At 44.3% G+C, this 27,738-nt stretch overlaps 1 protein-coding gene and 1 non-coding gene across 3 annotated transcripts; one reads left to right on the top strand and one right to left on the bottom strand.

Moving 5' to 3' along the window:
• Positions 1–10,444: 10,444 nt before the first annotated feature.
• Positions 10,445–18,211, top strand: Tex37 (testis expressed 37). Of its 2 annotated transcripts, XM_028859425.2 has the most exons (4): positions 10,445–10,546; positions 11,785–11,821; positions 14,402–14,494; positions 17,693–18,211. In XM_028859425.2, exons 2-4 carry the CDS (start codon positions 11,795–11,797, stop codon positions 18,113–18,115), a joined length of 543 nt encoding a protein of 180 aa, XP_028715258.1. In that variant the 5' UTR covers positions 10,445–10,546; positions 11,785–11,794; the 3' UTR covers positions 18,116–18,211. The 2 variants fall into 2 exon arrangements, with proteins under 2 accessions (XP_028715258.1, XP_037059335.1); XM_037203440.1 differs by lacking the exon at positions 14,402–14,494.
• A 2,366-nt stretch (positions 18,212–20,577) lies between these two features.
• On the bottom strand, positions 20,578–20,631 carry LOC114684893. The gene has a single exon (XR_003733415.1). It is a non-coding gene; the product is annotated as a small nucleolar RNA Z17 (small nucleolar RNA).
• Positions 20,632–27,738: the final 7,107 nt, after the last annotated feature.

Raw genomic sequence — 27,738 nt, 5'->3', positions numbered from 1 at the left:
CAACACTCTCTCACACACAGAGATATACATGCAGGAAAAACATCAATGCACATAAAAAATAAATAGATCTTAAAAAAAAAAAAAGGATCTGCTATGACAGTCACATACCATCAAGTCTGCGTTTTCTTCCTTCCTTCCTTCCTTTCTCTCTGTCTCTCTCTCTCCCTTTCTCCCTCCCATTCTTTCTTTCATTTATTTATCTATTTATTTGTTTGTTTACTTATTTTTTGAGACAGCGTTTCTCTGTGTAACAGCTCCAGCTGTTCTTGTCCTAGCTCTGTAGACCAGGCTGGCCTCAAACTCAGAGATCCGCTTGTCTCTGCCTCTCAAGTGTTAGGATTAAAGGCGTGTGCCACCACTGCCTGGCCTGAGGTCGGAGTTTTCTAATGTATGAGACAAGATCTTCCTGTTTAGCCCTGAATTCTTGACCTTCTGCAAGCGCTCACCTTGGGAATCACAGGTGTGCCCCGAGGATCTCTTACTGTTCCAGCCATTGCAGTATACACAGGAGCTGGTTAGGGCAGGAAAAATTAATCTGATGCCTCTGAGACTCAATATCCAGGATAGCTGAGGGCCCTAGTGTGGAGAATATACACAAATACACACACACACACACACACACACACACACACACACACACACACACTCTTTAATAGTTCAGGCATGCAGCCTCATTTTGTAAAGCGAAATGTTCGAAGAAGATCAGATGATCAAGATTCATTACCACCCAGGTGTGGTGGCTTGCGCCTGTCCTCCTGACTTTCTGGAGTCTAAGCAGCGGGCTAGCCACACACTGGAGAGCAGCCCGGGCTGCATATTGTTGAAATCCTGCCTCAAACTAATGAACAGATGAATGAACTGAACAACTTCTTTATAACTAGAAGAAAATCTACAGCATCTGTGAGCAAGTGGCCTAAGAGGGTGGTACTGGGGGCTTGGAACAAGCTGGGCTCATTGCAGCCTAGAACAGTAGAAGTGGGACAGGGTCTAGGCAAGAAGTAGATCCAGCCAGATGTGGGGCACATGCCTGTGACATCAGCACTACAAAGGCAGAGACAAAAGTAACCGCTGTGAGTTCAAAGGCAGCCTTTACATAGTGAGTTGGAGGTACATATTGAGACTTGGTCTTGAGTGGGAGGGAGGGAACGAGAGAGGGGAGGGGAGAGGGGGAGAGGGAGAAAGGGAGAGAAGGAGAGAAGGAGAGGGAGAGAGAAAGGCTGGAGAGATGGCTCAGTGGTTGAGCTCTTAGTGTTTCCTGCTCTTCCAGAAGACCGGAGTTCCGTTCCCAGTTCCCAGCTTCCATGTTGTGCAAGTTCAGAACTGCCTACAACTCCAGCTCCAAGGGATCTAGTGCCCTCTTCTGGCCTCTTCTGGCACACACAAGACAGACTCACACACACAAAGCTACACACATATAAACACAAACCAAAAACAAAACAAAGAGAAGGGAGCCCAGGCCAGCTCTGAGCCTCGCTAAGGCCATCCCTGTCCTGTGAGAAGAAAGTGAGTGGGTATCCTTTAGTGAAATCGATAGGCATGTATCCGCTCTGTGTCACCCTTGGAGGCAGCATGGGGTATTGACGGCACATGTGGTTCTTAACTCTCCCATGCTGATGACGATGTACACGGAAAATTTTGGCAGCCGCATGGTGGTTCACAACTCCACCATGTTCTGGGAGGTCTGACACCTTCTCCTGACCTCTGCAGCAATGCACATGGCATACAGACATACACATAGGCAAGGCAAAACACTCACCTGAAACGAAACTAAATCTAAAACATTGTTTAAAGATGGCTGCCGTGATTGTGTGTGTGTGTGTGTTTTCTCTAAACGTAGCAAAAAAATGTATTCAAAGGAAAGCAGAAGAGGACAGATACATGTTCAAGAGCGACAGCAGGGGTTGGAGAGATGGCTCTGTGGTTAGAGCACTGGCTGCTCTTCAGAGGACCTGGGTTCAATTCCCAGCACTCACATGGTGGACCACAATGATCTGTAATCCCAGTTTCAGAGGATCCTACATCCTCTCGTGGCTCCCAAAGACACTGGGCACACCCATGGTACACAGATATGCATCTATACATATGAAATACAATTTTTTGTTTTTTCAGCCGGGTTTTTCTCTGTGTAAACCTGGCTGTCCCGGAACTCTCTCTGTTGACAAAACTGGCCTCTAGCTCAGAGATCTGCTTTCCTCTGCCTCCTGAGTGCTGGGATTAAAGGTGTGTGCCACCACAGCTCTAACTTATAATAAATAAATACATAAATAAATAAAGAGTGATGGCAGAGCAAGTAGATAAACTATATGTGTGTTTTTTCATGTATATACATATGGCTTTGGTTTTTCTTGGCGAGGGTAGACCTCTGCATCTATTCAGCTTTGCTGTGGAGCAGGTGATTTTTTGTGTGTGTGTGTGTGTGTTTTTATTTTATTTTTAATTTCAGGGCTGAGGACCAAACCCAGGGCTCTACCACTGAGCAGGTGTCTTATGTGGATTACTTCTAAACCGCTCACCTATCCCATTGGAGACATTTTAATTTGCCTTTTCTTTTTCTGAAAATTTAATTGATGTGTGTTGGGGTGGGGGTGTCACAGTACTGGTGTGGCAGTCAGAGGGCTACTCCCACTGTGTGTGACAAGGGTATTCAACTCCTGTCATCAGGCTTTATAGCAAGTGTGTTTACCCATTACCCATCTCACCCCCAACCCCTTTCATTTTAAAGACAAGGCCTCTCTATGAAGCCCTAGCTGTCCTGGAGATCGCCATGTAGATCAGGCTGGCCTCCCAAATGCTGGGACTGAAAGGTGTGGGTCACCACTCCTGCTCACCAGTCCCTTTATTTGACTTTCCTATAAGAAGACCCAAAACTAAATGGACCACCTAGAATCAAACATGAGAGTGTTAAAGTACTGAGGTTAAACCCAAGTCCATATGCCCTGCATGAAGTCAGTCTGCTTTCCCAAGCCACAACTCTGTACTCTGTTATATTTGTGTGATGTGACAGAGAGATCTCGCCCAAAGATAGGCCTATATCCTTGTTCCTTTATATGTCCTCAATGACTGGTGTATAGTACATTCTTACTAAGCACTGGAATAAAGGGAGGGAGGCAGCAGGGAGGGAGGGAGGGAAGGAGGGAAGGGGAGAGAGGAAGGAAGGAGGAGGGAGGGGAATGGTGTAATCTTTGAGGTAATGTTACACATAGATAGCTAGTTGACCTTAATCAATGACAAAATTGCCCTCAAGATTTTGTTGAGAAGAAAAAACCAAGTTTTACCTGTTTATTTTACATGTTACAAATGAATGCAAATAAGGAAGGAATCTCTGAAAGGGAGAGACCAAATATACACACATACATATATGCACACACATGTTTAACATCTGAGACATACAGTAGTAGTAAGCGTTTGCTAACAAAGTGAGTAAGTAAAGCACATGGATCTATGCAATTTTTCTTGGAGTTTTCTTTATATTATTATCACTTTTTTGGCATTATGTTTGATATTGCTGAAATAGAGAGAGGACACCATTTAAGATCAACCTCAAATTATTATTATTATTTGTTGTTGTTGTTACTCCTCTTCTTTGTTTTTTGTAAGCCAGGCTGTCCTGAAACTCACTAAGTGACCCATGTTAGTCTTGAACTCATGACAGTCCACCTGCCCCTGCCTCCCAAGCACTGGGATCATAGGTGTGAGCTACCACCCCAGGATCTTCTAATTATTTTGTATTCCAATCTAGTAGAGCAGATCTAGGGTTTCATGTGTGCTTGTCAAAGATGTAATCAGACATAATGATGTCCTGAAAGACAGGACCATGGCAGGTACTACCAAGGTTGCCTTCTGTTGATTGCAGACTTCAGTGTGCTGAAGAGCTCCTGAAAAATCCCACTGATTTCCAGTTGGGCATGGTGGCATATGCCTTTAATCCGAGTACTCGGAGGCAGAGGCAGGCAGATCTCTGAGTTAAGAGGCCAGCCTGGTCTACAGAAGGAGCTCCAGGACAGCCAGGGTTACACAGAGAAACCCTGTCTCAAAAAACAACAAACAAAAAGTTAACTTCCATTCCTTTCCCTATCCTTCCCCATAAAATTCTAGTTTGGAAGATCTGGGCTGGGGCAAGAGGGTCTATATTCTCCCCATCACTGAAGGAATACAGACCATGTGTAAAGACCCTAACTTCCAAAGTTTCTGTGACTCAGTGTCTTTTCCTCAGCCTTCTGTTGCCAGTTCTGTGTTCTGATGTGCAAGCAGGCAGGCTGACCCCAAAGTGACTGGCCAGTCTGTCAACACCGCCCTGGGAAGATGCACCTTTCTGTGCCTTATTCCAACGTGATGGCATAAAGGGAGATGCTCTCCCAGATTACACGTGCGGAGCCAGGGCGAGCACGCAGAGAATGGAGGTGTGACTTACTGATCACCTTGCCCTTTCAACATCTAAATGGCCTGACCCAGCACTGACCCTGGACGCATGGCCCGAAAAGCATTGGAAAGAATTTAGGAAAGTTGACAGAGGAATCAGGAGGCAAAATAAGCTCAGCTAATATATTGCAGTAATTGTTGGGCTAAGGTCTCTTAGGTGCTTTCAGCTCTTCGTGGCATAAACTCCCCTCCGTTATCTCTGCCATCAGCTCCAGCAACAGGTCCTTAGTGACCACCCACAGGACAGACACATCCTACACATTATGGGGTAGAGATCCTGACAGCTACCATTTCCCATTCCATTTCCAAGCTTTCAGGCAGAAAGACCTCATCCATCTATCTTCAGAGATATCACAATTGCATTTTAATATCTTCATGAAATGGTTTTTCTTCCTCCATAGCAGTCCTTACTTTAACTATCACTAATATTTCATCGTATGTATGCATCTAAATTATTTTATCAGTTTCTGTTAGTGTAGATTTAGGTGCATGCAGGTTCTTGTGATCTCAAGTCATTCCTGTCTTTGCATAGGAGAATCAATTGTTGCTGTAAGACCACATCTAGGAAGCCAGTTGTTAGGTTAAAGGCTTGATTTGGGCTCTTGGCATTTGAGTAGATGACGCCAATCACCTTCAAAGGTTATGTCAGTTAAGACACCTGACAATAATGTATAAGGAAGCAACAGCTTTTTCATTCCAATAGTGGAAACTATATATCAGAAAGTAGGTATAACTGGGATTGAATACTTTATTTGAGACAGAGTTTCATTTAGTTCAGGCTAACCTGGAACTCACTTTGTAAGCTGAAGGAGTCTTTGAATTCCTGATCCTCCCGCCTCTACCTCTCAAGTGCTGGAATTAAAAGCATGCACCATCATACCTAGCTTCTTTGGTTGGATAGCTTTTTAAATTTTATCTTATCATTAATAATTAGTATATTGTTATATATGTTGATGTGTGTGTATAGTTGAGTATTCATTCACCTGTGTGGTCAGAGAACAACTTTCAAAAGTCCGTTCTTCCACCATAGGAGTTCTGGGTATCAAACTCAGTCCTCAGGCTGGGCAGCAAGTGTCTTTACCTAGCATCATCTCACTGCCCCTGTGATTGGGTTAATAATGTAACCATCAGGCAGGAGGAGTAAGCTAAACCTAAGGACACAGCAATCTCCATTGGTAGAATAGGAAGCTATTTGGTTCATTTGTGTGTCTGTCTTAGACAGTGTCCATGTTGGGCTGGAGAGGTGGCTCAGTGGCTGCTCTGGCAGAGGACCTGGGTTCGGCTCCAGCACCTACATGGTGGCTCATAACCATCCATAACTCTGGTTCCAGGGGACCTCACACCTTCTTCTGGTCTCTTTGGGCATGAGGCACACAATGCAGTACATATACATACATGTGGGCAAATCATTCATACACATAAAATAAATACATCTTTATAAAATGGTAGTGCCCATGTTTTCTCTATGTTGAGACATACTAATGATGGGGTATTTATTTATTATTTTGCAATACCTAGTATTGAATTGAAGGTCTCATGCACACTAAGCAAGAACTTTATCCCCAAGCATTCTTTTTACTCCCCACCCCCACCCCAAGACAGGGTTTCTCTGTATCCTTGTCTGTCCTGGAACTCATTCTGTAGACCAGGCTAGCCTCATACTCACAGAGAACCATCTGCCTCCCAAGTGCACAGGATTGCCCTGTCTGGCTTGAATTCATTGTGTGGCCCAGACTGTCTTTGAACTTGAGATTCTCCTGCCTCAGTCTCTAGTAGTTGGGATCACAGGCTTGCCTAACCAGGTCTGGTTCTGATACAGATAATCTGTGAGATTAGTTATTCTTGATAAGAAAATACATAAATACGTAGCTCAGCTGTGGATGGCAAGTAACCTTAAGCTAGCCTTCTGTTGTGGCTAACTCAGTCTAACTGGGCTAAGGGATGCCCAGCTAGCTGGTAATACATTATTTGGGGGTTTGTCTCTGAAGGTGTATCCAGATAGTAATAGCACTTCACACTGCAGACTGAGAGGATTTCCCAGTGTGTGAGCTTTAAATACATTTTATTATGGTCTGTTATTCTCATCTCTTCATTTTATTGTTAGGTGCTGTTTTTAATCCTGCACAGTGTCCAATTTATAGATAATACTTTTATCATAGATGTGTCCAGGTAAAGGCGAACTGTATTTACGGTGTGTTTAGGGTGCTCAGTAATTCAGGCCTCCACTGGGGTCTCGGGATGTGCCTGTTAGACATTTTATTGAACAATGAAGTGAGAGGCCCTGAATTCTTATGCCTCTTTAATAATTTCAGGGACTTTTGATAGTATTTTCTCCTCCGCAGTGAGCCCCCGCCCCCCCCCCCCCAAGTCCAAACTCCTGGAAAACTCTGGGCCTCAGCTCTCTCCTCTAAGGACAGTAGGGGGCGACCGTGACAACACCGTTTCCTGTTTCAGTCTTAAGAATCCTGAGTTGTCGGAGAAGCGTCTTCAGAGTAGATTATTCTCGGGTTGGCACAGAGAAAGGTGACGACAGATAGCAGGCCAATATCCTGGATCCCAGGCAGCTGTGAAGTAGATGTCCTTTGGCTGCTCCCGGAGAAACCTGTCCTTCGGGGACCGTCAGACTATGCTGCAGGACCGGGAAAGGACAGAGCCTGTGTGCTCCTGGTGCAGCAGCATTGCGTGGGGGACAGACAGATCGCTCTGAACTAACTCTGTCATTTCCAGAGCGGTCTCCTTGAACGCTCATGACCCACCACTATGAAATAGCACAGCATCCTCACTAGATAGCACAGCCCCTCCTAGAGATGGGGCAATCTCACGGGGATTTTTAACTAGGTCGCTTCCTCTTGCCCGGCTGTAGTGTCAAAGATCTACCTTACCTGGTTGGTTGTTTTCGAAGTGAGGGGGGCTTAATTTGTGCGGAGGGCCCTGACCGAGGCCCTTCTTTGGGAAATGCCTGTTTGATAAAGAGTGCCACCTGCCCGGCCCCAAGGCTCTAGGAGAGGGCGTGGTACTTTGTAATGTGGCCTGGCTGTTTGTGTTTCTGTCGTTCAGGGAAAGGCTGCTCCTAATTAAAGGCGTAAATGCTTTAATCCCTGGCCTGGGGGCTTCCCATGGCGCATTAGCCCTGTTAGGAAGGAAGTGGATTGTAATCCCTTTAATAGAAGCCTGGAGGAACTGGGGCTTCCGAGTTGAGAGAATTTCTTCCTGTGATCTAACAATATTAACAAGCTGAATTTGCATAGACAGAAGTTTGGGGGCCTGGCTCTCCCTTCGGGGTACAGGGGTTGAAGTGGGATTCATGCTAAGAAGGGCTTTGGGAGCTTTCTGCGGCAATAATTAAAGTCCTACAGCATACTAGGCCTGGAGTGAAGTAGCTAAATGCACATCACCTCCTTTGCTTTTCACAGTCAAGCCTGTGAGTGTGTATTTGGGCAAGTGTTTTTATCAATGTGGAGGTGATTATTTTCACTGGAGGAAGGAGGGGAGGACTGAAGAACAAATGATGTCCTGGGAACACTGGATCCTGTTCAGGCAGTTTCTGTCCCTCGCTTCCCTCATTTTGCAACCTTTTAAACATGGTTTAGTGTAGCACAACCGTGCTTCTGCAGTCCTATTGGTTGCTAAATTTTTATTTAATACGTCTTACCCTACACCACACAATGTGCCTCCCCACACACACCCAAGGTGAAGTATCTGGAACCCTAGAGGTCAGGATCAACCTTCAGAATTACAGGGAAAGCTATACAAAACAAAACAAGGCAAAATTTACTTTCCAGCATATTTCCCATCCCTTATAAATGTAGAAAACATATGTTTGCATGTTAATAAAGCAGATACTAGAGAGGCGTATAACTCTGGGTGATGGTGGTACATGCAGAGGCAGGTGGATGTCTGTGAGTTCCAGGATAGCCAGGGCTACAAAGAGAAAACCAAAAGAGAAAGAGAGCTATATAACAATGGGGACTGTGAGGAGAGAGAGAGAGAGAGAGAGAGAGAGAGAGAGAGAGAGAGAGAGAGAGAAACAGCGAGCTCAGTGGAAATGGCTCAAGTAGTTGTTACAATGTTTACCACACTAGCATGAAGACCTGAGTTCAGATTCCCCACATCCCCATAAAGAAGCCAGGGCATGGCGGAACATATCTGTGCTCTCAATGCTGTGCAGGCAGAGAGGTGGATCCCTCTAGCTCACTGGCCAACTAGCCTACCCAAATTAGGTTCAGTGTGAGACCCTTTCTCAAAAAGTGGGGAGTGATGTGGACCTCTAGTTTCTACATGCATGCAAGCATGCTCCTGCACACACACACACACACACACACACACACACACACAACGCACACAGATACATAAATACCACACACATACAAAGGAGTATATCGTGTTCCGTTGTAAAATGTTAAATTTAGTACGATGTGACGATGTGTGTTGTAGTCTTTGGTAGGAAAACGGAACAACTCGGGTTTTCCGTCTCCAGCGAAGGACTCTCTGGAGTGGAGTTACCTGCCAGGCTGCAGGGACAGTGCCCAGTTACTCCTGCAGGCTGCTCTCCCAAGTGCCAAATAAATAACAAAGAAATTTGCATCCTGTCTCCTCTCTGCACTTGGCAATCTCATTTGTCTTTTTGTGACTGGTTTTTGAACTTAGCATAATGTTTTCTAGTTTCATCCCCTCTGTAGCATGGGTCAGAACTTTCTGAGTAATGTTCCACACTGTGCCTGCACCACAGTTGGGTAACCCATCCAGCTGCTGGTACCGTTCAGGCATCATGAATTCTGCTGCTACGAGCAGTGGCATCCTGTGTCTCTGATGCCCTGCTTTTAATTCCTTTTGATTTATGACTAACAGTGAACTTTCCAAGTCACATGGTCCTTCTCCATGTGTTTTTTAAACATTTATTTATTTATATTTGTATGTGCATGTGGTGGTCAGAGGGCAACTTTCAGGAGTTGGTTCTCTCTTTCCACCATGTAAATCCTAGGTTCGAACACAGGTAGTGCCACTGGGTGGCAAGAATCTTTCGCTACTGAGCCATCTTGTGTGCCCCCTGTGCTTAACTTTTGAGAGACTTTCAACCATTTTCCCTAGCTGCACCGTTTTCCATCACCACCAAGAGTGTGTGAGAGTTTTACTCTCCCTGACTCCTCAACCACACTTGCTACTTTCTGCTCTGTGCCGTTTGTTTTTAAATAGCCTTACTAGTACAAGTAAAAGAGAGTAAGACTTTGACAAATATATGAGCTGGGCTCTAAGGCAGTATGAAACCCGCAGAGGCATGGGTTTAGCTAAACCCAGGCTGATGTCTGTAGATGTAACCAACCGTCTTATTAAAATAAGAAACACAGAACCAATGTAAAAGAGAAAGCCGAGAGGTCAGAGCTCAGAGCTAAAATCTTACCTCCTGCAGTGCTCCTAGCTTCCTGAAAAGAGAGCTACTTCCTGTGTGTCTGTCTTTAAATAGTCTTTCTGTTCTGCCTTCTCATTGGTTGTAAACCCAACCACATGACTGCCTCGTCACTGCCTGTAAGTACCGCCCTCCAGGTCTTAAAGGCATATGTCTCCAATGCTGGCTGTATCCCTGAACACACAGAGATCTACCTAGCTCTTCCACCAAGTGCTGGGATTAAAGGTGTGCACCACCACCACCACCACCACCACCACCACCACCACCACCACACTCTTGCTATGGCTCTAATAGCTCTGACCCCCAGGCAACTTTATGTATTAACATACAACAAAAATCACATTTCAGTACAAATAAAATACCACCATAGATGTCATCAAGCAACTACCTCTCCTGGCAATAGCCGGACCCGCAGAGTAGTGACAAGCGTCTCTCCTCCAGTACCATCCCATCAGGTTTGTTCTGGCCCAGTTGGTCCAGATGTACTGAGACTCCAGGAGGGCTAAGCCAGGGACAGGGGAACTGACATTCAGGGAGCGGAACAACCAGATACCCACATCACAATGACCAGGGCCAATGACCTAAACAGTTTCAATTGTGTAGGTCAGGGTTGATCTCAGGGGCAGGCTTGCCAGCGAGACAGTGCCAACAGGACTTTCCACAGAGCAGGGCCTCCTGAGGTTGGAAGGGCAGGAACATTGAGTCTTGTCAAAAGGAAAGGAGGTAGGCTCTGAACCAAAGCGGGCCCTGGGCTGTCTGTGTTCAGGAAGGAGGAGACATGGACTATCAGCTGAGGTCTGGCCAGTACCTCGCCAGGTCACAGCTGGCTGATCAGCATGGACCGCAGGGCAGAGAGGTTCCTGGTAGTGAAATGAAGGAGTGGTTGCTGGGGACGTAGCTCAGTTGGTGGGGTGCTTACCTAGTATACACAAGGCCCTGAGTTCAATTCCTAGCACCACATAACACAGACATGGTGGTGCACACTTGCTTTTTGGGTTTTTGTTTTGTTGTTGTTTTGTTTTGGTTTGGTTTGGTTTGGTTTTGGTTTTTGAGATAAGGTCTCTCTATGTAGTCCTGGCTGGCCTACAACTCACTATGTAGACCAGACTAGCCTTGAATGCCAGAGAGCCACCTGCCTCTGTCTCCTGTGTGGTGTAAACTTGTAACACTCAGTACTCAGAAGGCTGACATAGGACGATCAGAATTTGAGGTGATTCTCAACTGCACAGAGGTTTGAGGCCAGCCTGGGCTGCCTGAAACCCTGTCAGAGAGGTGAAAGAGAGAGAGACACAGAGACACAGAGACACAAATAGTAACAGAGACAGACAGACCTACAACATGGCTTCCCTCAAGATTTCAGGGCTGGGCATGGGGGACATTGGACCTTCGTGTGTGGACATTCATCCTTCATCTGGGAATGCCTCACAACTTTCTTTACCTTGGACAGCCTGCTTCTGGACTGGAGTGCTGGAGCCCCAGGCCTGGGCCTTGCCTCCTCCGGGCAGGGTGAGCCCTGGTTTACACTAACTGGGGAGATCCCACATTGCGCACATCTCTGCAACTCAGTGTCAGCGATATGTTAGAAGCTCAAAGTGGCCATGCTGGGGGATTTACTTCCTAGGGATTGGCAGATGCTGTAAAGTCGAGGCTTCTGTTCCTTCCAAATTTGGTTATTAAGATTGCTTTGCTATTTGATGCACCTTTTGGAGAGGTGGAGCATCAAATTAGTGAATTCTAATTCCTCTGAATTCTGTGTATAGTCTCCTTGTCACACGGCCCCATACACCCATCCCTAGTGCCTCCAAGGGCTCCAGAGAATATGTAAGATAGAATCTTAGGGAAGGTGGAGCGGGGATGAACTAAGGGGACCAGAGCAGTCCTGCTTGCTTGTATAGCTGTGGAAATAGTGGGATATTGCCTCTGCTTGAGACAGAGCAGGGCTAACCGACATGTCTTTCTAGGTCCTTGGCCATGGCATGTATGGTGAACCCAAAAAAGGTGAGTAATGTAGGTTTCTGTCCCTTATAATAGTCTCAGAGTGAGCTACACAACACAAAGGAAAGTCTGAACCATTCTGGAGGTTTATTTGTTCATCATGCATTTACGGGGCACTCATGGCGTGATGTACCAGGCATTGGCGCTGAACTTCAGAGACTGAGGGAGCTAAAACAAGGTGTCAGTCTAGAGCACTTCATTAAGTTTGTTATTGTGGTGGTTGCTTTTGTTTTTGAGTATGTTTATTTTTTGTGGTTTTGAGACTGAGTTTCATTATGCAACCCTGGCTGACCTGGAACTTGTTATGTCTTGCTGTGTAGACCAGGCTGTCTCAGACTCACAGAGATCAGCCTGTTTTTGCCTCCTCGATGCTGAGATTAAAACACCACACTTGGCTAAATAATTTTTTTGTTTGTTTTTTTTTTTCAAAAGATTTATTGATTTTTATTTTGTGTGTGTGAGAGAGTGTTTTGCATGTATGCATGGTATGTGTGTGCTTGGTGCTCACAGAAGCCAGAAGAAGGCATTGAATGCCCTGAACCTGGAGTTAGGGATGGTTATGAGACTCTATATGGGTGCTGGGAACTGAACCCAGATCCTCCACAAGATCAGCAAGTGCTTTTAACTGCGGAGCAGTTTTTCTGTCCCAGCTTGCTTGTTCTTTGGTGGTTTTTGTTCTTTGGAGCCAGTGTTTTTAGGTTTTGTCTGTTTGTTTTTGTTTTTGAGACAAGATCTCTCTCCATAGTCTTGACCGTCCTGGAACTCACTGTGTAGACCAGGCTGGCCTCAAACTCACAGAAATCTACTGTGTAAATTAAGCTTTACTTCCTCCTTTCCCAAACCTTACCTCTAGTTCCAGATCTCCCTTTAACTCTCACCAGAGGCATCTAGCTGTGCAGGTTGCCTAGTGACCGAGCACACTTTCCCCTACCCTGCAGAAAAACAGCAGATAGCTTGGACAGATATGAGTCACAGGAAAAAAGAAGACAGTTTTATTTTCTCCCATTGACCTAGCAACTTATAGATTCTTAACATTTTCTACCAATTACATTTAAGATTATAGTTGAGCATATAAGAGCCCTCTTCTTAGATATTACCTGAATTTAGCCTTTAGTTAATTCATTTCCCCATTGGTTGTTTCCCTTTGGTATTGCAAATGATAATTAATAGTTATTGCCTCCCTATGTGATTCTTCTCTCTCTCTCTCTCTCTCTCTCTCTCTCTCTCTCTCTCTCTCTCTCTCTCTCTCTCTCACTCACTCACACACACACACACACACACACACACGTTTGACAGTGGAAGCCTGGCTTTGCATTGCTAAGGGAATGCTGCTTGTAAGTGTATATATACCAGGACTTCCAGGGCATGTGGAGGACAGAGAAGAGAAAAGAGAATGGAAGAACTAGATGGGTAAGAACTTGAGAGGAACAAACTGAGATGGGGAAGAAGTAGATTGAAGGGCTAAAAGAGAGGACTAGAGGAACGAGATGGAAGATGAGGAAGAGCCAGATGGGGAAGAACAAGATGAGGAAGAATGAGATGAGAAGAGAGAAGGAGATGGGAGAGGAGATGATATGGGAAGGAACAAGATAGATGAGAACCTAGAAGGGGCATAACTAGATGAAAGAATTAAGATAGAACCTAGAGGGAACTGTAGACAAGTGTAGAGAGAAATCAGGCCAGAAATGAGCTAAATATGAGAGCAGAATAGAAGCTTGTAACTGACACAATAATAAAGTATATGGACTAAGGAGTTTCGTGTACATAGATTCATTTCTTCTCATCAAAGATTATTTATCAGCTGGTTGTAGATTCTTCCCAGACCTTGGGAGGGGACTATTGAGGGGCTGGACCCCCATAGTTCCCAATAATCTACCTGCCTCTGTCTCCCAAGTGCTGGGATTAGAGGTGTGCGCCACCATGCCTGGCTAACAGCCAGTGTCTTTTGTGGTCCATGTGTCTTGTATTCCTGAACTTCCTGCTTCTACCTCCCAAGTGCTGTATTATAGGTGTACCACCATGCCCAGCTACTTCATTAAATTATTCTCTTAAGATTTATTATTTATGTGTGTGTGTGTGTGTGTGTGTGTGTGTGTGTGTGTGTGTGTGTGAGCACAGATGCCCTCAGAGGTCCCAGGCATCAATCAGATCTCCCTAGAACTACAGGTAATTGTGGCTGCCTCATGTCTGTCCTGGGAATCGAACTGTGGTCTGAAGGAACACTTGCACAGTGTATTACTGAAGCAGATGGGAAAGGAGGAAGGTTTTTGTTCTTGAAAGCTGGGGCATGAAGAGGTAGAGACTGACTGGGGAAAGGGACATTTGGTCTGAGTCTTAGAAGATGCCCAGGAGTTTGTTTGTTGGCAAGGGGAATAGTTTTTGTTTTCATCAGGTAGTGAGCATGTGCCAGGCTTCTGTGATGGTGGGAAGAGGGCCCTGAGGGACAGAAGCCAGATCCCTCACAACTCCTGATGCCAGGCCCCAAAGCTGCCTGTGATGTTATAGTCAAGAAGTCTTGAAAGAGCCTTAAGTTGAAGAATGACAGGGCCAGGCTCTTGTTTTCTTTTCTCACTTGTCCTCTAGAACTACGTGGACCTAGACATATACCAGAGCTCGTACATGGTCGACTATAAGCCCTTCACGAAGCACAAATACTCCAGAGTCACGCCACAAGAGGTAGGGGTAGTTGCAGGCCTGTTATCCATTCTATGAGTCCCTGGAATGATCTTTATTTATTATTTTATTTTATTTTATATGTGTTTCACCTGATTTATGCGTGTGTAGTACAAAAACTGTGTGTGCATACAGTGCCCGAAGAAGTCAGAAAAAAGCGTTGGAGCCTTTGGAACCAGAATTACGGATGGTTGTGAGCCATCAAGCCAGCGCTGGTGACTGAACCCTGGTCCTCGGCAAGTGCAGCGGCTGTTCTTAATCACTGAACTATTTCTCCAGGCCCATGACTTTTACTTTAATGTGGGTGTTGTGGCTTTTAAACTAGCCGGTGACTGGGGACTTCTCTTAGAGGTTTTGCATGTTTGTATGTGCATACACGTGTGTGCACGTGATATGCCAAAATGTATGCACATGTAAAACTTGAAATATTATACATTTATAGTTTAAATAAGGGCCAGCAAGATGGCTCAGCAGATAGAGGTGCTTGCCTCCAAGCCTGAGTTCAATTCCCAGGACCCACATGGTAGAGGGAGTGAACGAACTCCCACAGTTGTTTTTTTGACTTCCACATGTACCATGGCGTGTGTGTATACCTCCACATACTCCATAGTGGGTACACGTGCATGCACAACAAATAAATGTAACAAAAAATTGAAATAACACTGAGAAAACCAACACTAATGTACCTGTTAGTAACCAGCTTAAGCATGGCGTGTGTATTCCTCCTCTTACACGCATATTCTGAATGTTAGCCTAATCCCACGTGTTTATAGAATTCCTTTAATTTTTCTTTATTTTGAAATAAAGTCTCACATGGTCTAGCACTGAGCTTGCTATAGAGCCAAGGATGCACTTGAACTTGAATTTCTGATACTCCTGCTTCCACCTCTTGGGTACCGGGAAGATAGGCATGTGCACCAGGCCGGGTTTAATGGTGCTGGGGATTGAACTCAGAACCAAGCAAACACTCTCTCAGTGAGCTATCTGCCCAGTCCCAGGCCCCTCCTTCTCCCCTGTTCCTCCTCTCCTCTTTTACTTGAAAGAGAGAATTACTTAAGCTGGGGAGATTTCTCATTTGATAAACTACTTTCTGTACAAGCACGAAGACCTGAGTTTGACCCCTAAAGCCCATGTAAAAAGCCAGGCATAGGCCGGGCGGTGGTGGCGCACGCCTTTAATCCCAGCACTTGGGAGGCAGAGTCAGGCGGATCTCTGTGAGTTCGAGGCCAGCCTGGGCTACCAAGTGAGTCCCAAGAAAGGCGCAAAGCTACACAGAGAAACCCTGTCTCGAAAAACAAAAACAAAAAAAAAAAAAAAAAAAAAAAAGCCAGGCATAGCAGCATGTGCTTATAATCCTAGGGCAAGGGAGGCAGAGACAGGCAGATCCCTGGAACTCATCGGCCATGCGGTCTAGCCAGATGGGCACCAGTGAGAGGTACTGTTTCAAAAGATAAGGGGGATCTGAGAAACAACATATGAGATTGATCTCTGGTCTCCACAAGTACTTGTACAGATGTGCACATGACCCCACCCCCCTCCCTGTGTGTCGCTTTCATGAAAGCACACACACACACACACACACACACACACACACACATTCTCACACAGATTAAATAAAAATAAAATGTACTGTGTAATGAGGAACAATTTGTATGTGTTTTGGCCTGCATACACGTATGTGCAGCATGTGTATGCCTGGTATCCACGAAGGCCAGAGGAGGGCATCAGATCTTTTGGTACTGAAGTTAGTTGGTTTTAAGCTGCCACGTTGGTGCTCGGAACCAAACTCCAGTCCTCTGCAAGGGCAGCACGTGCTAATAACCACTGAGCCATCTCTCCAGCCCCATTAGTAAGTAATTTTTGAAAAGTGAATTATTCATATCCTTCCGTAGCTCTCATTCTCGCTAAGCATTGTGGGTATCACTCATTTTCTGTGTAGTATTGGACCATTACACTCTACGAACTCTCCACAGTGTGGGTGCTCCTTCCCTTGGTGGACATGAGCTGTTTTCTTCCTACTTGGATGCTTCTAAGAAGAAGAAGCCCATCCTAATGTGCAAGAGTTTCTTATGCCAGGAGTGGGGTTGCTAATTCTCAAGTGTGTGAGCAATATGGTTTCCCCTAAAAAGCTTCTAGTTCGTACCATTGTTAGCACTGGGCGGCCACGGTGATAATGCTGTCTTGCGCAACTTGAAAGGGTTCGAAAATTCGGTGAGTGTGAAATCATATGGTCCATGGTCATAATTTTCCTATTTCAGTTTTTGTGTTGTTTTTCAAGACAGGGTTTTTCTCTCCGTGTAACCCTGGCTGTGCTGGTATTGCCTCTACGACTGGTCTAGAACTCAGAGCTCCACCTGCCTTGCCTCTGTCTCCCAAGGCTGGGATTAGAGGTGTGTGCCATCACTGTCCAACTTTTTCTTTTTTAAATTTTATATTATTTATGTTCGTATGTGTGTAAGGTACATTTGTGCCAGGATGCCCCCACACACATACTACACAATTGAACAACCAAGCACACACAGTAAATAAAAGTGCTATAAAAAGAAATCAAGCCGGGCGGCGGTGGTGCGTGCCTTTAATCCCAGCACTCGGGAGGCAAAGGCAGGCGAATCTCTGTGAGTTCGAGGCCAGTCTGGTCTACAAAGTGAGTTCCAGGAAAGGCGCAAAGCTACACAGAGAAACCCTGTCTCTCGAAAAAACAAACAAACAAACAAACAAGCTAACAAACAAACAAGCTAACAAACAAACAAACAAAACTGGCTGGGCCGCGGGCTGCAGCACGCCATTAATCCCAGCACTTGGGAGGCAGAGGCAGGCAGGTCTCTGTGAGTTTGAGGCCAGCCTGATCTACAGAGAGAGTTCTAGTACAGCCAAGGCTGGACAGAGAAACCCTGTCTTGAAAAACCAAAAGTGTCTGGGTCTTTTGCCTACATATATTCTGTCCCACACGCATGCCTGGTGCCCACAGAGGCCACGGGGTGTCCAGTCCTCTGGAACTGGAGTTATAGATGGTTGTGAGCCACCACATGGGTGCTGGGGACGGAACCTTGGTCCTTTGCAAGAGCAGCCAATGTTCTCAATATTCAAGCCATCTCTCCAGCCCCGAACTTCCCATTTTTCAAAAGTAGTGTGGCCTGTTCTGGAGTGCTTTGAGGGGCACTGCCTCGGGGACCTTTCTCCGTCTTCCCTTTGTTTCTACAGCAGGCCAAACTTGACGCTCAGCTCCGAAACAAAGAGTTTTACCGGCCAGTGCCCAACCCCAACCCCAGATTGGAGGATGGATACCCTGCCTTCAAAAGACCTTACATGACTGCGAGAGACTTGGGACTCCCTGGCTTCTTCCCGCCCCAGGCTCCGGTAGCCCCTGTGAAGAACGAGAGCAGGTTCACCAGCACCTGCCATGCGGCGTACCCAGCTTCCCTGGCTCTGTACATGGCCCAGTTTGAGCCCCACCGGCTTCATCAGAGAGCAGACTTCCCGTGCCTCATGGAGCCTGAGCTGCAGCCTGCTCCAGATGTGGCCAAAGGCTACCTTCTACTCCCTGGCTGTTCCTGCCCTTCTCATCAGAGAGTCAAGGTCCCCATCTTGAACAGGTGGGGCCCCTTGATGCCGTTTTACCAGTAGAGGTGTGAGAATGCCTGTTGTTTCAAAGCATGACGAAGTTCCACACCAACGCTCACAGAGAAGGCACCAAAAATAAACCTGGGAAGATGTTCCTTATGGCAAGCGGTATTGTATCATCATAACCATCGGCACCATCTCAGCGCAGGAGGGAGGGAGGGAAAGGGAGGAGGGAGAATTTGTGTGTGTGTGTGTGTGTGTGTGTGTGTGTTGTGTGTGTGTGTGCGCGCTGTGCGCGTGCCCAACTGGAATTAGTGTCATTCTTATTTTTTAGAGTTTTGGAGTGTGAGTATAGAATGTATGCATAGCTGTGTGAATGGGGGCGCCTGCATGCCATGGTACATGTGTGGAGGTCGGAGGACCATCTCAGGTGGCAGTCCTTATACTTTAAGATAGGGCCTTCTGCTGCTTCCCTTAGGCTAGCTGGTCATAAGCTTCTGGGGAAGGGGTGTGTGTGTCTCCCATCTCTGCTTCTATTTAGCTGTAAGATCACTGGGATTAAAGGTGCACAATATTTTATACCCAGCTTTACATGGGTTCTGGGGACTCAATCTCAGGTCCTTGTGCTTACACACTGTGGTAGTTTGAATGTAATCCCGTAGGGAGTGGCACTATTAGGAGGTGTGGCTTTGTTGGAGTGGGTGTGGCCTTGCTAGAGGAAGTGCGTCACTGTAGGGGCGGGCTTTGAGGTTTCCTATGCTCAGGATACCGCCCAGTGTGTCAGTTGACTTCCTGTTACCTGCAAGAATAATCTCAGCTACGCTAGCACCACATCTGCCTGCAGGCTGCCGTGTCCCACCATGATGATAATGAACCGAACCTCTGAAACTGTAAGTGAGTCACCCCAATTAAGTGTTTTCTTTATAAGAGTTGCCATGGTCATGGTGTCTCTTCACAGCAATAGAAACCCTAACACACACACAGCAAGAGCTTTATGCCTTGAGCCATTTCCCGAGCCCATCCTATTTTTTTGGTTTTGGCAGGAGTGGTCTTTGTTTGTTTGTTTATGTTTTTTTCCATGTATTTTGGTGGAGGCCAGAGGTGGAAAGGTTGCACCACAGTGTGCTTGTGGAGGTCAGTGGACGATTTGTGGGAGTCAGTCAGCTCTCTCCTGCCATCACATGGGTCCTGGGTTTGAACTCAGGTTGTCAGGCTTGGCAACAAGTGCCCTTACTGCTGAGCCGTCTCACTGGCCCTTGGTGAGAGTCTTTGAAACAAGGTCTCATTTTATAGCCCAACTGGCCTGGACCTTACTGGAGTGGGTAGCTGTTCCAGCTTTGACCTTGAAGCACTCCCCCTAGCGAGGCAGCAGGAAACTGCTACACCTGCCTATGACTTGCCCCTGGGGCATGGCCTCTTCGGGGCCCTTAAGACCTGAGATGTATCGTGCTGGCTCTCTTGGCTACCTCATGATCCATGGTCTGCTGGATTGCAGACCAAATCAGAGTTCTCCAGAGAACTGTGTTGGCCTGCACCTTGCCTTTCCCGGATTCTGTAACTGATCCATTTACTGGTTGTAAGTCACCCAAAATAAACCTCTTTTGACTACTATCAGATTAACTACGTGGAATTGCCTCATTAATTGCCACTTTACCTTACTATATAACTTAGGCTGGCCTTGAATCTTATGGGATGATCTGGCTTAGCCTCTCAAACTCTGGGATTACAGGTAGGAGGCACTATGTGTGGGTTTGTGTCATATTCTATTATAATTAAGAGTCTTTCTTTATAATAAATAGAACTCATCTCCTGTCCTATGTCACGGGTTTAACAATCTCAAAGTTTGTGTAAGTGCAGTCATGTGGGGGTCACACTTTTAACTACAGAAGCCAACTCAGACAATAAACTGAAAAGATCCATAGCAGCAGACCTCCTGCAGAGTCTTACTGTTTCAGGCATTTTCTGACAGATATGATTTTAATGTCTTTCCAGAGAGCTTGGGTGTTGGACATTAACTCCCGAGTTCACAGGTTATTGGTATTTGGAAGTGAGATTTGGGAAATAATGAGAATTGGAGGAGTTAATGGGGGGGGATCATGATGACATTTGTGGCTTTATTTTTATTTAATTTTATTTTAGTGTGTGAATTGATGTCCCACTTGTCTGTGCACCATGTACATACCTGGTGCCCATAAGAGAGTGTCAGATCCTGGAATTACAGATAGTTGTGAGCCCTCACTGTGGGTGCTGAGAATAGAACCTGGATCCTCTGGAAGAGCAGCCAGTGCTCTTAACCACTGAGCCATCTCTCCAGCCACATTTGTGGCAGAGGAAGAAGGAGAAGGAGGAGAAAGAAGAGGAAGAATAAAAAGGGAGAAGGAGGATGGGGAGGAGGAGGAGAAGGAGAGAAGAAGAAAGGAAACAGAGACCTGAGCTGGCACCCTGCCCCATTTCCCCATGAAATGAATGCCCTCCACCATGCTACAATGAAGGACAACAATCTTCTCCCAATCTCCCCCCCACCAATAGCAGTCATTTTTATCAGACTTTGGTCACTAAACAGTGTCATCACATGCAACTTCTCCCAATCTTGTACCATATAGGCTGTCATCCCTTGTCATTTTTGGCCCTGTGAGGGACCCTTGCAAGTAGGCTGTAGAAACAGGACTGGGGCTTGGAGGTAAGGCCAACAGTCCTTGACTATAAATACTCCTCGAGATTTACAAAATACAGCCACAGGTGCTATCTTCCTTCATACTCATTTCCCCCAGACTTAGAAGTTTCCATGCCCTTTCATAGCAGGGACGAGGGACCAAGCAGCTGGACAGGGATTCACACTGTGGTTTCAGACTTCTGTTGTATGGGTGAACTTTACCCTCAATCCACACTCTCCACTGGTAACAACTTCTGAGAGTGCCCGCCTGGAGAGGGCACCTGGGCTCCTTGAGAAAATGTGGGCATCAGGTCCAGATGGACACTGTAGGGTCTGGAGCCAGTTCGTGGGATTCGTGTGTGCATGTATCCAGTTCAGAGGAGTGACTGGTGCTCTATGGGAGAAGCAACGGAATTCGGCACGGAGCTCCTGGAAGAAGGGAACAGCAGTCAGGCTCTCCTGGAGAGAAATATAATAGATGTGGGTTAGGAGGTCTGTGTTGAAATATGTGAAACCGTTCAGGCGGAGCCACATTCCAGAATGTGCCCATTAACCTTCAAATGTGTGTGTGTGTTACATTATATATAATGTATACACACTTTTTTCATTATTTTGGTGGAAGGCAAGAGTGGAGGGGCTGTACACACACACACACACACACACACACACACACACACACACGGTATGCATGTGTGGTAGTTTGAAAGAAAGTGGCCCCCAAAGGGAGTGGCATGATCAGGAAGTGTGACCTTATTGTAGTAGGTGTGGTCTTGTTGGAGGAGGAAGTGTGTCACTGTGGAGGTGGGCTTTGAGGTCTCATATATATGCTCAAGATACTTGCCCAGTGTCTCAGACCACTTCCTGTTGCCTGCAAGATGTGAGACTCTCGGCTCATTCTCCAGCACCATGTCTGGCTGCATGCTGCCATGTCCCATTATGATGATAATGGGCTGAACCTCTGAATTGTAAGCCAGTCTCAATTAAATGTTTTCCTTTATAAGAGTTGCCATGGTCATTGTGTCTCTTTAAGCAATAGAAACCATGAGACAGTATGTATGTTTTACTTAAGGTACCTAAAGAAGTCAAACTCAGGGTAAGTGTTACAGCTCTGGAGGGAAAGGTATCCTGGCCATAGGAAGCCAGGCGATACCTACAGCTCTGTTCTGATGGGGATGGTTTCCCCCTAGCAATGTAGCTGTTCTGCTCCAGTGACAGATGTCACTTCTCTATCCTGCTCCACTCTGGTGAAAGAAGGCTGTCACCCAAACCTCATTCAAGAGATTTATTGGGAGGGAGGAATCCATGAGAGTGACTGCCTCTGCCAGGGTGGAAAAAGGCAGCTTCACACTGAACAGGTACAGGGCTTATGTAGAGTTTCTAAATAGCTCAGTGGCTAAGAGCACGGACACACTGACTCTTCTAGAGGATCCAGGTTCAGGGGAAGGAAGAATAGGGATTGTTTGATAGGCAGTGTGGTGCTATAGAGTGGCCTCCATAGGCTCGTACCTTGTGGACCTGTTTGGGAAGGATTTGGAGGTCTGGCCGTGCTGGAGTGAGTGTGGCCTTGTTGAAGGAAGTGAGTCACTGGAGGTGGACTTTGGGATTTCAAAAACCCACCCTCACTAGGCCCAGTGTTTTTCTCTCTTGTCCTGCAACTTGAGGACCTATAGCCGAATTTCTAAGCGGTCTTATTAAATAAAGAACATGGAGCCAAATAGAGGGGTGAAAGCCTTAGAGATCAGGGAAATAGTGAGAGCCACCAACCACCTTACCTTACCAGCTCTGCAGTTCCCAAAATGCCAGGACTTCCTGTCTAACCAGGCTTTTATTGCCTTGCTGTTCTGCCCTCTCATTGGCTCTTAGCCCAGCTACCTTACTTCTTGTCACTGCCTGTCTGTACAGACCTCCAGGTCTCTATGGTTGGTACTGGGATTAAAGGTGTGTGTCACCAGTCTTGGCTTTGTTCCCTAGTGTGACCTTGAACACACAGAGACCCTGCCTGCCAAATGATCGGATTAAGGGCTTGTGCTACCACTGCCTGACTTTTGTGTTTACTTAAAACGGCTTGCTGCTTCCTCTGATATCCAGGCAAACTTTATTAACATACAAATAGAATATCACCACATTTCATTTCAGCACAAATAAAATATCACCACATTTCCCCCTTTTTTGTCTAATAAAAATTAAAAAAATAAAGTTATAACTAATATAAGAAAAACTATATACAATAAGTATAATAACTATATACAATATATACAAGCAATAAATACAACAACAATGTCTAGTCCATTTGCATTTGACTATTTCAGAGAAAATATTCCATTATCTATTCTATTTTGGTAAGTCCAAAATGTACTTAATTCACTTTCTATCCTAACTGGTATTATCAACAGAAAGCTATCCTATGATGTCATTCAAACTTTTTACATTTTATACCTCCTTAGTGAGTTTCTTTTTTGAATTTCTTAACAAGGAAAACTGTAACTACAACTATCTAATCTTCAACTCCCTCAGAGACCCAAGAAGGAAATAATATTACCTAGTAAAACAGGAAGTGCAAACAAGTGACTTCCAAAAAAATGTGAGTTGACAGAAACAGCCAGCTGCCTGAACAGTCACCTGAGGTTTCTCTGCAAGGTTGGGGCATCATCTTCGGCCTATAGGCTTAGTGGATCTGACAGACTCATTTTGTGAAAAAGGATGTACTCAAGGTCTACAGCTCAACCTCACATTCAGTGTGAGAATTCCATGTACCAGATAAACCTGAATTCCACCAGTGTCCTGTCATGATTCAGGATTTTAAATTCTGGAAATTGCACGTGTTTTTGGAATTCGGCTGCTTATTCTTCTTGGCTTGTGGATGGCTTCATCTCAGCATTCCATTCTTCTCCACATCCCATTCTTCTGGGCTTGTGGGCAGCTTCATCTCATTTATTAAATACCAGTCTACCATTGAGAGGTTAGACTCCATCAGCCTTGTTACTCTTTCAAGAATAACTGTTTCAGCTACTGTTCTACTGCACATCAGAAGCCATCAATCCATGCCTGTTCAGCTGCCTTTGAAGAAATGGGCACTATACTTTTTCTGGATTGCAAAACCACTTCGGCAATGGTGCCATATTGTCCTGGCCTCAGAGGACACCTGCTGGCAAAGCTGCAACCACACTTGTCTTGGCAAGGATCAGTAGTCCTTTGTTTTGTGTCCTGTTTGTCCATTTTGGATAGCATACTGTCAGCAGTTGATGTGAGGGCACTTTGTTGTCCAGTGGCTAACTTTTGCCACAATGAAAGTTAACTCCGTATGTAGTTTCTTCAATGCCCATATCTTTTCTAAAGTAGATTGGTGCTGCCAGGAGCTGACATATCTCATAGCCATTAAAAAAACAACAACAAAAAATTCTAAGTTATTAAAACATTTCAAATGCCATATTCTGTAGATCTCTGAAAGGTTTGAAGATGACCTGTTTATCTAAAATATATCTCTGCTTAACCTTGAAAACACCAAATGTGACTACAAGTTCGATTGTAATGTATAACTACTAACTTTCATTTCTTTATATCCTAATAGTTGGTAATAATAACATTCAAGGATTAGCAAATTCCATGACATTGTTAAGTGAACAGGATAAGTACAATATCCTGAACAAGATTAGAAATATACTTACAGCATTTTCTAACAATATCAATCTCAATATATATATATATTAGGTATACAATATATAAAAATCCAATCCAATGTAAAGTATTTAAAACTAATAGTTGTCTTAAAAGTAGATTCAATAATCTATCTTGTAGCTAGAGTTTTCCTGTTCCTGTCTGGCCCCCGGTAAGGACAAATCTCTCTCACCCGCCAGTCCCACAGCTGCTCAGACCCAACTAAGTAAGTACACAGAGACTTATATTACTTATAAAATGTATGGCCACGGCAGGCTTCTTCTTATCTAGTTCTTCTATCTTAAATTAACCCATTTCTATTCATCTATATCTTGCCATATGGCTTACCAGTATCTTACATGTTGGTACTCATGGCAGCGTCTGGCAGAGTCTCCTGACTCAGCCTTCCTCTTCCCAGAATTCTCTTCTCTGCTTGTCCCACCTATACTTCCTGCCTGGCTACTGGCCAGTCAGCATTTTATTTATACAGAGCAATATCCTCTACACTACTTTTTTTTATCTATATCATATCTATATCCTCTCTTTTCAGAGTAGATTCAATAATCTACCCTTTATTCTATCATTTTTATATCTCTTTTTTCAGAGTAGATTCAATAATCTACCTCTTATCTATATCCTTTTTTCTTTTCTTTTTTTTTCAAACAAGAACCTTAAATCTAATCTACTTTGTTTAGACCTTTTCCTGACCACTAACAACAACTTATAACCAACCCTCCTAAACAATGACAACTATTCCAAACCTGAAACCCATTGAAAGACCAATAACCACCTGCCCCACCCCACCTCTTGGGAATGTGGATGTTGTGTTCTTAAAACTGCTTCCTGCTGTTTGTGGGCCAAGGCATCTTTAAAAAAAAAAAAAAGATTAATTTTATTATGTATGCAGTATTCTGCCTGCATATATGCCTGTGGGCCAGAAGAAGGCACCAGATCTCATTACAGGTGGTTATTAGCCACCATGTGGTTGCTGGGAATTGAACTCAGGACCTCTGGAAGAGCAGTCAGTGCTCTTAACCTCTGAGCCATCTCTCCAGCCCCAGGGCAATCCTGAAAAGAAAATTTTTAGGTTAATTTTCAAGTTCTGGGAGAGGAAGCTATATCATTTGTTGTCCAGTCTCTGCTTAATGCCAAAGTGCAGGGCTTATCTCAAGTCCTTGTTCGAGTAGTCTGTGAAGCTGGATCATCTCAGCTAGCCATCTCAAATTTGATCTTTTTTAAACCTTTACTATTGACATGACTCTTTTTTTTTTTTTTGGTTTTTCGAGAAGGGTTTCTCTGTGTAGCTTTGTGCCTTTCCTGGAACTCACTTTGTAGATCAGGCTGGCATCAAAATCAAACTAATAGAGATCTACCTGCCTCTGCCTCCCGAGTGCTGGGATTAAAGGCATGTGCCACCACTGCCCTGCAATTTTTTTAAATGAAATTCTGAAGCCTCCAGCCATTTCCTATCAGTAATTTATCAATCTTGTCATTACCTTGTGCTAGAGGGCCTGGCAGACCCGTATGGGATTGGATGTGAATTATATATACAGGATGCTTCCTATTCCTGATTATATCTTGTAACTGAATAAATAGTGAAGTTAATTCTGACTCATCAGGGATAAATTCTGCATTCTCAATATGTAATACCACTCTTTCAGCATACTGAGAGTTAGTAACTATGTTGAGAGGTTCTGAAAAATCCATTAATACCAACAGAATAGCATATAATTCTGATTTTTTTGAACCAAATTATGAGGACTTTGAACCACTTTACTTAAATTTTCTTATTTGTAATCTGCCTTTCCTTGTTTGTTTGCATCTCTATAAAATGTACAAGCTCCAGATATGGGTGTTTCCCATACAATGTGAAGCAAAATCCAATCAGCTCTCTTTATAAGTTCAATTCTATTACTTTTGGGATATTTGCTGTTAATCTCTCCCAAAAAATTACTGCAAGCTCTTTGCCAAGGTTCACTTTCTGCCCATAATTTGTCAGTGTCCTCCTTAGTTAAAGGTATGACAATTTCTGTTGGGTCTATTCCTTCTAATTGACAAAGTCTGAATTTTCCTTTTAAAATCAAGTCAGAGATCTTTTCCACATAAGTTTTTAATTTTTTACTCTGTTCCATTCTAATATAATATCTTCCCTTTGCATTAAAATTCCTGTAGGAGAATGCCTAGATAGTAAAATGACCAAAATGCAATCCAGCTTTGGATCCACATGATCCACATGTCCATCTTGTACTTTTTTTTCCACCAAGGCCAATTCTTTCTCAGCTTCAGGTGATAATTCTCTTGGACTATTTAAGTCCTTGTCACCTTCTAAGGTTTTGAACAAATTACTCAGTTCATCATTTTTCACCTCAACAACAGTTTGTAGATGGGAAATATCTCTGAATAATCTTTGAAAGTCATTAAGAGTCCATAATTGATCTCTCCTAATTTCACCTTTTGTGGTCTAATTTTTTTTGTAGACCTATTTTATATCCTAAATAATTAGTAGAATCTCCTCTTTTATCTTTTCAAGAGCAATTTGTAATCCCCAACAAGGCAAAATTTTCTTTACTTCTTCAAACATTCTTTCTAATGTATTTGCATTTGAGTCAGCTAGTAAGATATCGTCTATGTGAAGATGCTAGAGGTTGGACTGATGCTCTTGATCCTAGTTATTACCAATGTGTCACCTTGTAATGAGATCTGCTTTTGCTGCAGACATGCAGGCAGAACATTGTATGCATAATAAATAAATATATCTTTAAAAAAAAAAAGATATCTTCTATGTAATGATAAATTATAGATTTGGAAAAATGTTTACATATCACTTCCAATGGCTGTTGTACAAAATATTGGCACAAGGTTGGGCTATTCAATATTGCCTGTGGGAGAACCCTCTATTGATATCTCTTAACAGGTTGAGAATTATTATAAGTAGGCACCATAAAGGCAAATCTTTCTCTATCATTTTATTGCAAGGGTATTGAAAAGAAACAGTCTTTTAAATCGATAACTATTAGAGGCCATCCTTTAGGTAACAGAGTAAGCAAAGGAATTCCAGATTTTAGAGAGCCATTGGCTGAATTACTTTGTTAATTGCTTAATAACAAATATAGGAAAATTCCAAGGGCTGGTTGATTCTTCAATATGCTGAGCATTTAACTGCTCTTCTATCAGCTCTTCTAAACCTGCAGTTTCTCTGTTGTTAAAAGCCATTGCTGAACTCATACAGACTTGTCTGTTAACTATTTTAAAGGAAGAACTGTTAGTGTCTTTGGAAGATTATCAGTTGCTGTGTCCTGTTCTTGTACAATCTGGATGGCTGTTGACTACTCATTAGAATAGTACCTTCTAATATTTCTCTCAGAAACATGTGATAGTT

The sequence above is a fragment of the Peromyscus leucopus genome, chromosome 3, assembly GCF_004664715.2.
Source record: "Peromyscus leucopus breed LL Stock chromosome 3, UCI_PerLeu_2.1, whole genome shotgun sequence".
Lineage (NCBI taxonomy): Eukaryota > Metazoa > Chordata > Mammalia > Rodentia > Cricetidae > Peromyscus > Peromyscus leucopus.
The sequence above is the reverse complement of the archived record's forward strand: the minus strand, read 5'-3'. Positions and strand labels throughout refer to the sequence as shown.